This window comes from Fomitopsis serialis (genome assembly GCF_022376445.1).
Source record: "Fomitopsis serialis strain Sig1Antser10 chromosome Unknown B0H18scaffold_146, whole genome shotgun sequence".
Lineage (NCBI taxonomy): Eukaryota > Fungi > Basidiomycota > Agaricomycetes > Polyporales > Fomitopsidaceae > Fomitopsis > Fomitopsis serialis.
In genome coordinates this window covers 1-14,229 of record NW_025955106.1, presented here as the reverse complement: position 1 = coordinate 14,229, position 14,229 = coordinate 1, and the positions used below count along the sequence as shown (strand labels likewise).

Genomic DNA, 14,229 nt, shown 5'->3' with positions numbered 1-14,229 from the left:
GAGGTACCGTGTTCAAACTGTTCAGTGTATGCTGACAAACGGCTCAAAGAAAAGCTCGTAGGGTCTGCCATAGACATGGCTTCTCGAGGCTGCGCGATAGCATGCGACGTTATCGTCATTGCCTTCACTTGGCGGTACACTTTCCATGCACTGAAAGTTACACTGCGCGGCAAATCGATGGGGCATACTGTTTCGTGGTATCTGATGCGAGACGGTATGTCCGTTAGGTTCTCGTACATAGCCGGGAAGTTGCTAACTATGTTGCTAGGGACGTTTTACTTCGTGTAAGTGTGAGCGTGCGATGTTAATAATGCAAGCCACTAACTCGGTCACAGCATCATGGTGATTTTGAACGTCGTTGACATCCTCACGTACGCCTTCTTGGTAGGAGATTATATATGTTGCTTTGACAGCAGTCTCACCGCCATGCCCTTTGTAGCGGATGTCGGTCCTCACGCCCATGATCTATTCGTTCGTGCTTATCCAATCCGTCGGGGAGCATTGTGTACTAATGGGACATTGATTGTAGCCTATCAGTCCTCTTCTTTTGGCGTATATTGCTCAACCTCAGAGAAGCGGCACACACCTCCGGAGCTTCGGATACGTCCTCAGGGTTCTTGGACGCGCCTTCACCCAACACGACCTTGCCTTTGGTTAGCGCGAACAACGCGGCAGACGACACTATGCAAATGATGAGACTCGACATTCGACTAGCCCACAACCTTACTGATGACGACAGAGAGGAGCTGGGATTGTCTAGTCGCGGTTGCGAGACCAACCGGGGTGTTGTTTGAAGTCGACATCGGTGCGGGTGTCAGGGTGTATCTTCTCGTATCACTAACACTCCTACTACTTATGCTGCTACGTGACACTTCGAGCCAATACTCTGTACATACTATTGCTTACACTGTTGTCGGTTCTGTTGCACATCATTATTCGCGATGTAGGATTGAGAACAACTGCGCCTCGGAAGTGTCTCGATGTGTTCTCGCACGCAGCAATGCATACAGATCCAAAGGTTTGGTCAGCCGTAGCGCTCTCCTCCGTGAATGCGAGATTTTCGCTATGCGCAAGCCTGTTAGAATAACCAGAAGGCGAGACGTCATGTATCATGCTATATATCATGGCGCGCTACTCTACAGCATTGACAGGAAGTAAGTAAAAGTGTGTCGTACAGCAGTTCCTGAAACCCTTGTCCGCGTCGCGCCGCGCACGTGAAAAAATAAAACAAATCGAAAAAATCAGGAATAATCAGGAAAATCGAGAAAAGGGCTGCACACCTCGTAGACACTGTAGAACATCTCCTGTGAGCCGAAAGGTGTGTGCCGCGCACCTGAACGGACTATCGAGGGTCGTGCGATGGTCGACGTGGCGGGCGACGACGGGCGCTAACGCCGAGGAGCTCGGAGAGCATCCGTCGCAGAACACGGCTGTGGGTGCTCGATTTCACCTGGAGTGTGCCCGGGATTACTTATAAATAAGGCTACTACACAGATATGATCTGAAAGGAAGAAAGTTGGGCATTTGGTGGGTGGTCAGACCTCAGGAAGATGGAGACTTAGGTATCTCGGACTGTCTCGTGTTGCCCTTGCATGAAATGCCAGCCTACTCAGGTTAGATGTTGTTTGGAATCATGACAAGCCTTCAGAAAGCTGCTGGATGGGTTGTGTTATTCCAGGAAAGGCTGTGACTTTGCAGTTTTGGGTGGCCACGGAGTCTTACAAGACAGAGGTTCGTCATTGGAAGACTGGGCCGATTTAGGTCTTGTATCCATCACATATGGCTCTGACATTGATACTGTCCAATACTGTGCCCGTATCGATGCTGGACGCTGAGCAATGAGCCGCAGTTGCGAAGCGGCAAGTCCTCCGACTACTGCCACCCCGACTCGGACAATCATGGACCAATCATGGGCCACAAGCCACTACCTCTGTCATGTTGAAATATAAGTACATCCGCTGTCGACCCAACTGTCCTTCACGCTCATTTCAGGCCATGTCGAGCACTCACAGCCGCGTTCTGCGACGGATGCTCTCCGAGCTCCTCGGCGTTAGCGCCCGTCGTCGCCCGCCACGTCGACCATCGCACGACCCTCGATAGTCCGTTCAGGTGCGCGGCACACACCTTTCGGCTCACAGGAGATGTTCTACAGTGTCTACGAGGTGTGCAGCCCTTTTCTCGATTTTCCTGATTATTCCTGATTTTTTCGATTTGTTTTATTTTTTTCACGTGCGCGGCGCGACGCGGACAAGGGTTTCAGGAACTGCTGTAACCTGGTCGTAACTTGTAAATTAAGCGATGCGGCAGAGATCTAGAGGACGAGGTGCCGAAGCGGTCAAGCCGGCCCGCCCTCCGAAGCTGGGCTGGACGTCGCCAGGCGACGCCAGCAGACTTGCCAACGAGGAGCTTGCTCTCCTCAGTCCCCTCACAACTTATCATGGAACCGGTCTGTCTATTGGGGTTATAAGACCAGTTGGAAAGCGGTGTCGTGCTCGACCCATCAAGACAAGTCGATTCCAACAACACCTGGGACTGGACGTTCACAGATCCCGCCGGACTACGCCAATGAAACTCGGACAGCTACTGTCGCTGCTTCTCCAGAAGTCTCTACGCTCGGTTTGCGAGAAGCAATGCGTCGCCATGGACGCAGGACCGGGATAAAATGGTATATTGGCAGGAATGCGCGACCACAATGCCACGTCGGTCTACGGCTGGGGAGGCATATGACAACCAAGGAGGGTTGGGACGTGTTTGGTACGTCGCGGTACGTTTAACATAGGAAACTCACCTACGCTCACGCGCTCATAGATGCGTCCAGCTCCATTCAGCTAGACGAGCGTCGTCAACCCGTGGCTTCGCCACGGGCTGACGGGGCGGTTCTTTCATTCACTGCTTCATGTCGCCCATAAGATTACAATGCTTGGGCCTGCCAGACCTGGGCTTCGCCACAGGTCTGGCGGCAGTTCTTTCATTCTGTGCTCCATGTTACCCCTAAGTTTACATGCTTGAGCCCAGACCTGGGCTTCGCCACAGGTCTGGCGGCGGGTTTTCATTCACTGCTTCATGTTACTTTTAAGATTACATGCTTGGGCTGGCAGCATCTGGATCATTCAATGCTGTGTGTTGCCCTTGTGTTTACATTTTGGTTCAATATTTCCCGGCCTGCAGTACACTCTCCTGTATATACATTGTCTTGTGATTTTATAATCTGCTGTAGGGCATTTCTTCCATATTACTGCTGTTTTTCTCATTATTTCCCGGTATTGATCCCAGTACTGATATTAATCTGCTTCATTCAATGCTGTGTGTTGCCCTTGTGATTACATTTTTATTCAATATTTTCCGGCCTGTGGTACATTTTCATTGATATCTCTGCCTTCTTCAAGTTGGTCTTTATTTCTTTGGTATTACTGCAGTGTTTCCCATTATTCCCTGGTACTTATTGATGTGTCCTGTTTTCCTGGTACCAATCTTCCTTATTTTCCCGGTATTGATATCTCATTTCCCAGGGCTGATTTCTACTATTTACCCTGTGTTGATTTCCCAGTGCTGAGTTGTCCTATTTCCCAGCAGTGAGTTGTATTTTTCTTCCCATTAATTGTGCTTCCTATATATAACTTCTATGTACCCTGTTCATTTTTTTTCTACTCAATCTTCCCATCACATCACCCCCATGCTCGCACGGAAATTCCACCTCGGGGACACCTCGGGCTGGCTCGCGCAGGCGCCCGCGGGCGGAAGACGCCGGGAGCTTATGGGAGGAGGGTGCGCCACATGAGGCCACGCGGCGAACGTGGACGCCATGTGCGCTCCATGTGCGTTTCTCGTGGGCGTACGCGAAAAGCCACGCGAGTTACGCGCGCCACAGCACCACCCTCGTCCCACTCCTTTTAGATGGTCAAGAAATCACCGTTGGCACTCACGGATCATAGTATAACGACGACGGCTGTAGCGGCGTCGGACCCTCCTGCGTTAAGTAGTTTATGTTGAATGATGCTACTCACACCAGTTTGCTCCGACCGAAACGTTTGCCACCGAAGAGATGTTCCGTGGCATCGCGCTGCAATGATGATGGTGAGCCGTCTGGCACTTACTGCGTATACTATGATGATAATCTGCCGGGGCCATATGACCCTTCGGAGGGCCAGTCAGCTCGCTTTAGCGTGCAGATAGACCCTTGGGAAGCGGCTTGATATACGTCCGGCTATGCGCTCGTGCTACATATGCTTTCACGGAGCTACTTCTGATTCGCTCATTGTCGTCCTTCCTGCAATGTTTCGCCACGATGCTGACCATCTCGAGTTCACAGGAAAGGATGAATGCGCTCCGCAAAGGGGGAGCCACCGTACTTTCAGTCTCGTATGTTCCTCCGAAGACAGCGCCGACGATATACGTCGGCAACAAGAATGAGTTCTCTGTATGTCTAGCCCACACTGCCACACCGTTGGTACGTCACTCTCAGGCTACTGTCAAAAATGTTCGTACAGTACTGCGCATATGTGGAACGTGTCTTGGGGACGACAGATGCGCTGAGCATACTATGGCGAAGGCGTGCGCGCGTGGCATCGCGTGCTGCGGGAGCGCGGGGATCTTTCGCTGAGTCTCCACTTACACATATATGACCAGGCGTGCAGTGCTTGCGCGTCGTTGGTGTGTATGAGCATAGCCGTGAAACGCGCGGTCTGCTAGCGCTGACCCGCGCCTTTCAGACGTTAAGACTGGCGCAGTTCTTGTTCTCCTTGACTTCGGGTGGTAAGTAACAGCATGCCACTCGATCAGAAGCGCTGCCTGGGACTCCTCGAAAGCGGTTAACACTTATCCTTTGTCGCTCGCGAGACTGCCCACTGACATCGGACATCTGATTCTGTGTCACACCTGCTGAGATATGACAAGATGAACAGGACGACAGTCGATGCCGTCTCCACGGGCATGAGCCATGTGCTACGCGCTGAGACGAACATTGTTATATATGCTGTCAGTCAACGTTGTCCTATCGGCGCTCATCTACCGAGGCATTCCTCAGTATGCTGTCTTCGCCGAGACTAGGTGTTGTTGACCTGGAAATAGTCTATATCGCGTGAGTACTCTCTGCACCCGAGACATCCATTTCAATGAAACCCCCAGTTCCCCGAATCTTGGTCCTTATTTGGGTCTTGCACCAATTGGTAGGTTGACAATATGGATGTAACTTCGTCAAGCGTGTTCATTTCTCAATATTCCTGATAGCATTGATCATTTATGATTACCTCCTTACCCTCGACGTGGAGATACAGCTGCTCTGGAGTCAGAAGCTACCTCGTGCGGCTGTTTTGCTTTCCGTGCTTATTCGCCTTGTCCTCTTATGGATTGTCGTCATCTCTTTGTTGCAATTCACGCCATGTTTTTTGAATGATGCTGTAAGCCGCCTCTCTTTCACCATTGCTCGAGAAATGTCCTTTATGTTTTACACTACCAGATAGGGTATGGACATTGTGGATGTTGCTCGGACCTTATCCTGACATGGAAAACAGCTCGCTCGTTCTCACTGTAATGTCTGCTTATTTCGTCCCCGCAATCAGCATGATCCTAACAGCAAGTAAGTGACGAGTCGTTCTGCACTTATTTTCGATTTTGATGTGTCCCATTGGCAGTTGTTTCTACGATGCGTGTATATGCTGTAACCATGCGGAACAAATACGTGACGCTGTTGGCATTGTGTCTCGGCATTAGCCCCGTGTTCATGGTTTATTTTCAGTAAGAATTCTGGCTCGCGTAGTGACCATCATCTTATACATTGTACTCAGAGGTACAGTGTCCATATCAAGCGATACATGATGACAGCTCAAGGGGATCCTCAGGCACTATAGGCATCGATCTGATTTCCCGCGGTTGTGCGATACTAGGCGACATCGTAGTCATTGCCACAACCTGGTGGACTACTTTCCGCACAGTGAGATTTAGGCTACGCGACAATGCGATGGCTCAAATTCAGGCTCTGTCCTGGTACCTGATGCGGGACGGTACGCCGTGCTTCCCGTATGTCAGCGAGAAGTTGCTCACTTTGGCACCAGGAACATTCTACTTCGTGTGAGTGGATGCGTAGGCCGTTTCCGCGAGACACTGAACGAAAGCACAGTATCATGCTCACTCTGAACATCGTCGACATCGTCGTGGTGGTCTCCACGGTACGTGAGTGATTCTTCACGATGACCGCAGGTTCTCATCGTTATACCTCTCCCAGCAAACTGATATGCTCACGTCAACCATGATATCTCCGTAAGTCGTGCAAGAGCGATGTGTCAATGAAGGGTTTGCGCACTAACCAACTGTACACAGCTTATCTGTTTTCTTCCTCGCCCGTCTACTGCTCAATCTCAGAGCAGCGGCTCACAGCTCTGGAGCTTCAAGTGGGAATTCAGGGTTCTTGGACGTGTCTTCACCTCGCGGGACCTCAACTTTGAACTTCGCGGGCGAGCCGGTTGAGGACGATACGGATACGGAGCTTACTACAATTATCTCACCATCAAGAGACTTGACCGATGGCGCCGGTGAGGGAATCGAATTGTCTACGATACGCGACAATAGTCCTTGTACTGCTTAGCATTGCGGTCAATGGCATCTCCATCTCCATCTCGGAGACATGAGTTGCATCACTATTGCAATACATTTGCATGTATCGTGCGGACGTGGTACCTCACGTAAGGATTGTCCATATTGATGCCTTCGTGCGGCATCGCTCAATGCCTCTATTGGACAGGGTCTTCTTTCCTCAAATTGAGCAACCCCGGTATGCATGACATCTCTGATCTGACCACCGTAGTTGACGAGTGCGGTCACAGTGTATTCAAAGGGAACGTGGCGACGGCCTGTATGATGGTGGCCCTGAGTAGGTCTGATTCCAGTCACTCGCATTGGGCACTGCCGGCTAAGTCATCTGCTATCAGTTTGCACAGCACTCACCATGCTTGCCTTGTCGCGTCGCGATGCGCGGAGGAAAGCTCACGAGGTTCAGCTTGAAGAACCCACGAGCGATCGTGCGTCCTCCGATGATCTCAAAATCGGCAAGGATGACGTCATTGCGTCGGGTGTAGTAGCTGAGGGACTCAGAGGCTGAGTAGAAATGATCGCTGGTAGCACCGTAACCTCTCGTACTCGTGAGGCATCGCACCGAGCCAAAGGGCTCCAAGCAGAAGGAATGAATACTTCGGTATCGATTTTGATTCAGTGACAGACCCCACATCCGTACCGTACAGGAATGCGCACATAGAGCGAAGCAGATGAATGAGCTACCCATTTCACCGTTGCTCTTCCTGAATATCCGTATCGCCGTAAACATTCACCTGATCCGTATCGTCAGCGTCATTGCCTGGATCGTTCATCGCGTCCATTTCATGTTCTTCGGTGGTAGCGTGTGCAGCAGCCGCGGCACCAGGTTGGGGTTCGAAGGCGATGCTCGATACGTGGGTGAGACCACCCAGTATATGGGAAATCGTGAAGCCTGATGCGTCCGGATTGACGTCTCTCATAGAGGCTTCCCGGAGATTGAGTAGGAGCCGCGACAACAACACTATTTGTATCCTTTGAGACCTCGAATGAGCACCAAGCCTTTCTGTAAGTGAGGCTGGGAATACGCACGGTTGAGAGAATGTATTGAAAGACACATCCTGATGTAAGGCTGATGAGGATGCAAACCCATGACGAATAATCACACGATCGCACCGTAAGATACAGGAGTAGACAGTTGACGAGCTGCAGAAGCAGCATTGCTCTAGAACAAGGTAGATAAGAATACAGCATGTGTAGATGGGCAGAGTAGGACGTGCATGAGATAGGCAGTACCTGGGAGCAACCCAACATCAGTCGAATCGTCCGGCGAAGAAGTGAAATATGAGTTTTCCCGCACCGTCTCGAAGGAAAAACCACGAGATACTGAATGACCTTGGGTTGACTCGAGCCTGTCCCTCTCCAGGCCGTCGTACAAGAAATAGCATCCTTGACCAGGTGAGACCGGTGACGATAGCTTGCGAGAGTATATTGCAAATCAAAGCAACGAGTTGCACTACGACGAAAGGTCAGTAAGCCTGCTTAAGATAGAATCGGTTTGTTACAAGAGATCACCACTTCATGCAATCAGTGGAGGCATTTGATCGTCCAGTGGCAAATACTCACTTTTCAGACGTGCTACCTACGAAGTGGACCACGATATCGCAGATCCCGACGCCATCCTCGTACCCCACATAAATTCGGTCTGTCGCTATCATGTACTGCAGGTGTATGTCAGTGGCTCATTCTCCAACTTGAAGTCCGTCAGATTTTGCCTACCGCATTGATGATAGCCACGAGTATGCCAGTCGAAAATACTATTGCAGCCCACACCAAACTACGGTTGCTGACTGCGTATGCACGAATTGCCGAAATCACTGGTGACGCCAGTTGAAGTTCAGTATACAAGGCGAACACGAAGTCTTGGGACAATAGACTGACCTGCGTCCAGTATATTCGGGAGCTGACTGAATACTGCGGAGCTGACGTAAATACCGCGGCAACTGTACATCATATAAGTCATCGAGACGACGGTCCGATGAATGGCCTTCAGTGGCTGACCTTTCCGAAGTCTATGGAACACAGTCAAAGAGTAGTGCGAAGATGCAGAAGGATGTGGTGACATACCGGTAAGTCGTACAGAATGGACACCAACTGGATAGTTGGCATGCCAATGATGGTGAATCGTATCAAGACCATGAGCGTGGTCATCCCAAACGGTGCACGCTGCAACCATAAGAGATTGATGTCGCTGCCCACAGTAAGCAGATAATCATAGATGGGAAATACTGCAAACGCATTGAGCGATCCATAGCGGAACTACCACTTTCAGACAGACCTGTACACGCGAAACCCATATAATCCTGTATTAAGCTGTACATGATAAAGTGAGCTCCGTAACGGTCTCAGGACATACTGTGAGATATAGCACCGACATAAACTGTGCACTGGCGATCGCTTCGGCCGTGGATGTAGACATGGAGGAATTGGTGTCCTTCGAGTGAATGTAGTCACAAGCCGGATAGCGACTGACCGGACGTATTCTCAGTTACGACCTTTTATGCCCCTAATTGAGTTTTGCAAGTCGCGTGCAACATATGATGTATCTTTGTTCTGCACACAGATTGTTGGAGAACCACAGCCTGGAGTATTTGAGTACGTACCCGGTCACAGCCTGAAATGACACGTGGATCAATTGAGTACCACTCAGGGCTCCTACCAGCCCGATCACTGGATGCGTTTCCGTAAGGATTTAGACGCGTTTTGATGGCTCCATACCTCAAATCAGCTGGAAGAAGCGTCCGTAAGCCCCGCCGTACACAGGTTGAGGCCACATTGGCGGCCGTGCAGCAATTCATGCTTTTAGGTTCACCTGTACCGCGGAACTCTATCGATGCCTAGTATGTAAGCGACCGATCAAAGGGATGAGAAGCGACACATACCTCTATCCAACGCTTCGGGATGTATGAACAGCGCCTTCAACCACCGTTGACGCCAATAACGGTCGAGTTGCACACGACTGGGCCTCGTGCGAGAATGACACATATACCAATCTTATTACATACGCACATCTCGTACATTCTTCCTTCACCATAGCAATGCTTACTCGAGCTTCAACACTGTGTCTGCATCAACACATGTGTCGACGAGCACTGGGAAGGCCTGGGACTTACCACATGCTCCACTACTCGGCCTCGTTGCAAAGATGACCTGCTTCAAAACCTCGCCCTCGAGACCCTTGTACGCAGGGTACGTCGCCACGAGCTTCTCAATAAACAGGTCCACCTTATCTTCAGCCACAAGCGACACCGTGCATCCCCAACCAGCACCTATCACCGCCGCACGTATCAGCCTCATCCGCACAACAAGACACACGCTTCCCGTCGCCGACTCACCCGTGAGCCTGGATGCATACGCCGGCCTCCTTCGTGATACGGACGAGCTCGTCTACCTCTGGACACGAGTGCTCCAAGAACCTGCGCGAGTTGTAATGAGACGCATCCATAAGGTCGCCCAGCTCCCGGAGCACGCTGTCCGGGAGGTCCGCCGCGTCCGCCGCTCGCAGACAAGCCGCGCAGAACTCGATCACTCGGAGGGACTCCTCGAACACATGCCGTGTAGATCTGGAAGTGCATCGCCTCGACTGCGAAGATCGACCACGGCGCCGCGTCAGTTTCCCAGTGGATGTGGCCGAGCGGCAGAGGAAGACGCACCCTCGACCCAGCTCAGGTACACCTCGTTGAAGAGCGCCGCGTCCAGCCCGCTCTCCTTGATCATCTCCTCCATCGTCAGTCCCAGCTGCTCGTCGCCCCTCCCCGCCGGGCGCAGCTTCTCCACCTCCGGCAGCACCTTCTGCAGGCCCGCCTTCAGCTTGTCCGTGTCGAGCTCGGTCGGCTGGCCCTTCGATTCGGTGTGGCCGGGCCACCGCCCAAGCATGATGCGGAGGGTCGGGCGCTCGGTAGGCTGCAGCTGAACGTTGAGATGACGCGCGAGGATGCGGGCACCGGCGAGCGTCTACCACGCGTAGGTTGTAGCGCGTCTTCGCGCCCGATATGTCTCTTGAGCGTATATTCAAGGAGGGATGGCATAAGACTCGCCGACAGCCTTGTCGCTGACCACCAGCGAGTTGGCAGAGACAAACACGGCGCGCGCTCTGGTGCGTAACACGGAGAGGAGGACCAGCTCCGCGTGCAGGAAGGGGAAGAATGCGATGTACAATGCCGACGAAGGCATGGAGATGACCGAAGCAGCCTGGTCCATTCCGCCGCTGTTGATGCCTGCAATCACTGGAATGAATGAACTGCAGCGGATGAAGTGGGCTGCACACGTAGCGACACGCTGCTCGTTCTCCATTGCCATTTCGACCAGCTGGCCTTTCGTCAGTTTGTCGAGCTTGTTATTCACTGCGAGGAACGAAAACGTGGATGGAACCACCATCGCGGCACTGTTGTGATGCGTCAATCCAAGTGTACTCTGTGTATGAATGCGACGTAGCAGTAAGCACCTGGGTGAAAGCCCTAATCCCGAAGGGACCGAACCGGTGACAACGAGGTCGATGGGGACTGGATGCTCGTTTGACGAGGGAGCGAAGGATCGATTCAGTACACCCTACGGATACAACCTGTGTTAAATTCGCCAGATGACAGTTGAGATGGTCTTGGATACACCGCGAGCGAGCGTGTCGCTGTCTCGCATATGCCGGCGCCGCGGTGTCAGTGCGCTCCCTAGGGGAATACGTCAACGACTCAACTCAGTCTCATTCTGACCGTAAGCTGGTACGATCGTTAAATAGCTCATAACGTGCATTGGGATGATACCACAGTTCACACAAACAAATGAGGCAGAATCACATTATTATTCCTCGTCTTCTGGGTCTGTCAGTTCTTCACCTTCTCGTACGCCCGAATGGCGTTCATATCCGGGTCTCCGCGCCCACGACCTGCCGTCTGTGTATGGCTCTATGCGGAATGGGAACAGCAAGGTGTACAACGGACTGGCGGAACGACAGGGGTGAGCCTGCATGCGGGCAAAGAGAGTGCGGCACTTACTATCCATCCGGGCCGACGTTGAAGAACAGCTCAAGGTTCTTCCGTTTCCTTCATAGCCAGCCGCCGAGTGAGAAGGACGTTGCAATACCACACCGCATGTACACTTACCCGAGATCATACGAGTTCACAAACGTCTCTCCACGCCCCTTCGCTGTCTGGCGGTACTGCTCGTGGTCTGCGCTCTCCACGCTTGTCTCTCCGCACGCGATGCCCCATATGTGCCAGGAGGTCATGATGGTCACCGCGAGACACATCACGACGGAAAGGACGTATGTCGCGATGACAAACACGGGCGGGGAGTAGTACGGCCAGGGGTCGTCGCCGGACAGGCCCAGAGCAGCGAAGACGCACCGCCAACCGGAAGCGGCGTAGCAGAACGTAGCGATGGATACGTAGACACTGTCATGGGAGATGGTGAGAATGAACAAGAGCAGGCGGTAGAGGGACGAACAGGAAGAGCACGAAATGTCGCTCGTTGTAGAGACCGACGCATTGGTTTACCCCTACAGACAGTATGGCTTAGGAATGCAGACGATGCACATGTCCTATGGAATGCATACACTGCGGATATCTCAGAACATGGGGATCACAGGCTGGGATACGGACGTACGGGACAATGGTGATCATACTTCAGAATGCACTTGTTGCATATTCGACAGTGGTGCGCTCTCTCCTCCCTTCAGCAATGCCACATCGTAATTTGGTAGCATATACTCACCTCTGGTCTCAGCACCTTACACCTTTTACACCTCGTCGCACTGGCCGTCGTAATATTCACCTCCTCACTCCATCGTACGCCCGCTGCAGTAGATGGACCCCCTCTGGACTTCGGCTTCGCCCACAGCCACCCAGACCCGCGTTCTCGTGGGAGGTCAATCACAAACCCAGGAGGAACGATGCACACCCAACAGTAGTGCATGAACAGGTTGAAGGCGATGAGTGCGCAGATGGGCGTCGTGAGCCATGGCAGAGGTAGAGTCGGGCGGACAACTTCGACTATATCCATGTCATTTCAGGTCCCCCGACTCTCGATTCTACAGTAGCAAACTCACAGAAGCACCCGGCACCGACAGAGAGCAAGACGACCCCGAGAGTGACGAATACAGGACCTGCTGCGCCTGTGATCTTGTCGCCGACACGCTCGACGGCCCGAAAGCAGCGAAAGACTCGTTGTGCGCAAATCATGCAGATATTTTGGGTCAGAGGTTGGAGAGCCTTATATTGAGAAATGTAACAGAGCAAAGACGGGCAGCCAGTGCATTGAGGGGACCCGGTGGGAGCTGTTGCGCGTGAAGTCACTGTGAACGCGCGCTCCGCCGCAGACGCGTGTCGGAAGGGAGGCGCGACTTGGACGCGTCCGTGTCACAGCCATGCGTTCCTGCTCGCAATGCACTTCAAAACTACACATTACGAAGCTTGTTACATCTCCAAGAAATACGAAGGTACCTAGGATAGCGGTGTGCAGGGCAACAGCCCAGGTTATGGAGGCAGAGAGAAGAATATTCAATAGGAATACATAACCGTCTCTCCTCAGGTCCTAGCGAGCCGAGGCGCACACTCTGCGGGACGGGTGTATAAGGCTTTAGCTTGAGGCTTTAGGGTGTACAGAGAGCAACGACGACAAAATGGGCCGACAGATGGAGCACAGCGGACAACAATGAATGGTTAAGGACAAACCGAGACAGGAAGTGAAGACGACACGTAACCGACGCAGTCCGACCACGAATAAAAGTTGAGATGTTGGGTGACACAGGCGACGCTCATCGACCCTTGCCTGGCGTTGTTGCTCGACGGGGCGTACCTGGCGGTTTGCGTGGTGTGGGAGGTGCTACGCCTGCAGTGAGTCGTCTCTCTGTCATCCCGCCAGGCGCATCGGTGGCACGCTGTACCTCCCTCACAGCCCGTCGCGCTGCGTCGCCCACTTGGTTCTGTGGACGGTCTGCATCGATTCGGGACAATGCGCGTAGCAATTCTTGTGGGTCGGTTGTGGGTGGTGGTCGGGAGAGACTGGGTGGGAGGTAGGACGACACGGCACCAGACGTGGATGGTAATGAGGTAGGTGCGGGCTGAGAGCGAGTGGCTAGTGAGATGTTGAGCATCGCGAAGCGACGATCTAGATCTGTTTCCGCTATGCGCGTGGTTTCCAGTGCGGAGTTTGAGAGGGAATGCACCCGGTCGATCTATTCAAAAGTCAGCATGACACCAGAGCGCGGATGGCATCACTGCGTACCGTGTATTCCAGACTGTCCAGCCGTCTGCTCAACGGGTCTTGCTGTGCGAACTCTCCACTGACGAGCTTCCGTGCGAGCTCTACGCCACCCTTCCCTCCGAAGTGATCTGGTAGGTCTCTAGGATCGATATCCCAGTCATCTGCCGGTACAGCCCGTTGTTTGCCCTTAGCTTTGGTCGATGCAGCCTTGTCCAACTCGGCAGCAACTTCCATACGAAAGGCATTATAGTGGTTGGTGACCTCTATCCACGCATCTTCCTCCGCCTTCATCCTGGCCGCAAGTGCCCATTAGCCACATTATTTTAAAACGGCAGACACAAAACAAACCGTTGGTTGTGGGCATTGAACCGGATCTCACGCGCCCGGTTCTTGACGTTCTGCTCGTTCTCCTTCTTCGGCCTCGTGTCTCCCGCATCCGCTGCCTCATAC

The 14,229-nt window shown here is 52.6% G+C and overlaps 9 protein-coding genes across 9 annotated transcripts; 5 read left to right on the top strand and 4 right to left on the bottom strand.

Annotated features, from left to right (window-relative positions):
- Window positions 1-342: 342 nt before the first annotated feature.
- Window positions 343-928, top strand: B0H18DRAFT_112976 (uncharacterized protein). Its single transcript, XM_048035424.1, has 3 exons — window positions 343-371; window positions 440-471; window positions 530-928. Exons 2-3 carry the CDS (start codon window positions 443-445, stop codon window positions 792-794), a joined length of 294 nt encoding a protein of 97 aa, XP_047886875.1. The 5' UTR covers window positions 343-371; window positions 440-442; the 3' UTR covers window positions 795-928.
- A 2,171-nt stretch (window positions 929-3,099) lies between these two features.
- Window positions 3,100-3,320, top strand: B0H18DRAFT_1043445 (uncharacterized protein; the record flags this gene model as incomplete). Its single annotated transcript, XM_048030657.1, has 2 exons — window positions 3,100-3,179; window positions 3,218-3,320. Coding segments are annotated over 2 exons (183 nt in total), but the record flags the coding sequence as incomplete, so codon positions are not given.
- Window positions 3,321-4,967: 1,647 nt separating this feature from the next.
- Window positions 4,968-5,846, top strand: B0H18DRAFT_1043442 (uncharacterized protein; the record flags this gene model as incomplete). The annotated part of the gene is made up of 6 exons (XM_048030656.1): window positions 4,968-5,077; window positions 5,125-5,165; window positions 5,227-5,431; window positions 5,511-5,575; window positions 5,631-5,733; window positions 5,786-5,846. Exons 1-6 carry the CDS (start codon window positions 5,025-5,027, stop codon window positions 5,844-5,846), a joined length of 528 nt encoding a protein of 175 aa, XP_047886873.1. The 5' UTR covers window positions 4,968-5,024.
- A 110-nt stretch (window positions 5,847-5,956) lies between these two features.
- B0H18DRAFT_1215747 (uncharacterized protein) lies at window positions 5,957-6,580 on the top strand (the record flags this gene model as incomplete). Its single annotated transcript, XM_048036650.1, has 5 exons — window positions 5,957-5,999; window positions 6,051-6,066; window positions 6,116-6,164; window positions 6,221-6,255; window positions 6,316-6,580. The coding sequence occupies 5 exons, from the start codon at window positions 5,957-5,959 to the stop codon at window positions 6,578-6,580; spliced, it is 408 nt and encodes a 135-aa protein (XP_047886872.1).
- A 163-nt stretch (window positions 6,581-6,743) lies between these two features.
- On the top strand, window positions 6,744-7,159 carry B0H18DRAFT_1043439 (uncharacterized protein). Its single transcript, XM_048030655.1, has 2 exons — window positions 6,744-6,865; window positions 6,924-7,159. The coding sequence occupies exons 1-2, from the start codon at window positions 6,769-6,771 to the stop codon at window positions 7,091-7,093; spliced, it is 267 nt and encodes an 88-aa protein (XP_047886871.1). The 5' UTR covers window positions 6,744-6,768; the 3' UTR covers window positions 7,094-7,159.
- Window positions 7,160-7,724: 565 nt separating this feature from the next.
- On the bottom strand, window positions 7,725-9,044 carry B0H18DRAFT_1043435 (uncharacterized protein). Its single transcript, XM_048030654.1, has 9 exons — window positions 8,958-9,044; window positions 8,861-8,895; window positions 8,663-8,810; window positions 8,464-8,525; window positions 8,302-8,399; window positions 8,149-8,243; window positions 8,098-8,099; window positions 7,883-8,038; window positions 7,725-7,818 (listed from the first exon to the last, which is right to left on the bottom strand). The coding sequence occupies exons 1-9, from the start codon at window positions 8,999-9,001 to the stop codon at window positions 7,748-7,750; spliced, it is 711 nt and encodes a 236-aa protein (XP_047886870.1). The 5' UTR covers window positions 9,002-9,044; the 3' UTR covers window positions 7,725-7,747.
- Window positions 9,045-9,527: 483 nt separating this feature from the next.
- B0H18DRAFT_1043429 (uncharacterized protein) lies at window positions 9,528-10,310 on the bottom strand (the record flags this gene model as incomplete). The annotated part of the gene is made up of 4 exons (XM_048030653.1): window positions 9,528-9,641; window positions 9,696-9,851; window positions 9,918-10,165; window positions 10,236-10,310. Coding segments are annotated over 3 exons (437 nt in total), but the record flags the coding sequence as incomplete, so codon positions are not given.
- Window positions 10,311-11,374: 1,064 nt separating this feature from the next.
- Window positions 11,375-12,655, bottom strand: B0H18DRAFT_1043420 (DHHC palmitoyltransferase-domain-containing protein; the record flags this gene model as incomplete). The annotated part of the gene is made up of 7 exons (XM_048030652.1): window positions 12,623-12,655; window positions 12,289-12,566; window positions 12,180-12,240; window positions 12,022-12,073; window positions 11,679-11,969; window positions 11,571-11,618; window positions 11,375-11,515 (listed from the first exon to the last, which is right to left on the bottom strand). Exons 2-7 carry the CDS (start codon window positions 12,487-12,489, stop codon window positions 11,377-11,379), a joined length of 792 nt encoding a protein of 263 aa, XP_047886868.1. The 5' UTR covers window positions 12,490-12,566; window positions 12,623-12,655.
- Window positions 12,656-13,210: 555 nt separating this feature from the next.
- B0H18DRAFT_112881 (uncharacterized protein) lies at window positions 13,211-14,229 on the bottom strand. Its single transcript, XM_048035363.1, has 3 exons — window positions 14,128-14,229; window positions 13,801-14,071; window positions 13,211-13,750 (listed from the first exon to the last, which is right to left on the bottom strand). Exons 2-3 carry the CDS (start codon window positions 14,068-14,070, stop codon window positions 13,331-13,333), a joined length of 690 nt encoding a protein of 229 aa, XP_047886867.1. The 5' UTR covers window position 14,071; window positions 14,128-14,229; the 3' UTR covers window positions 13,211-13,330.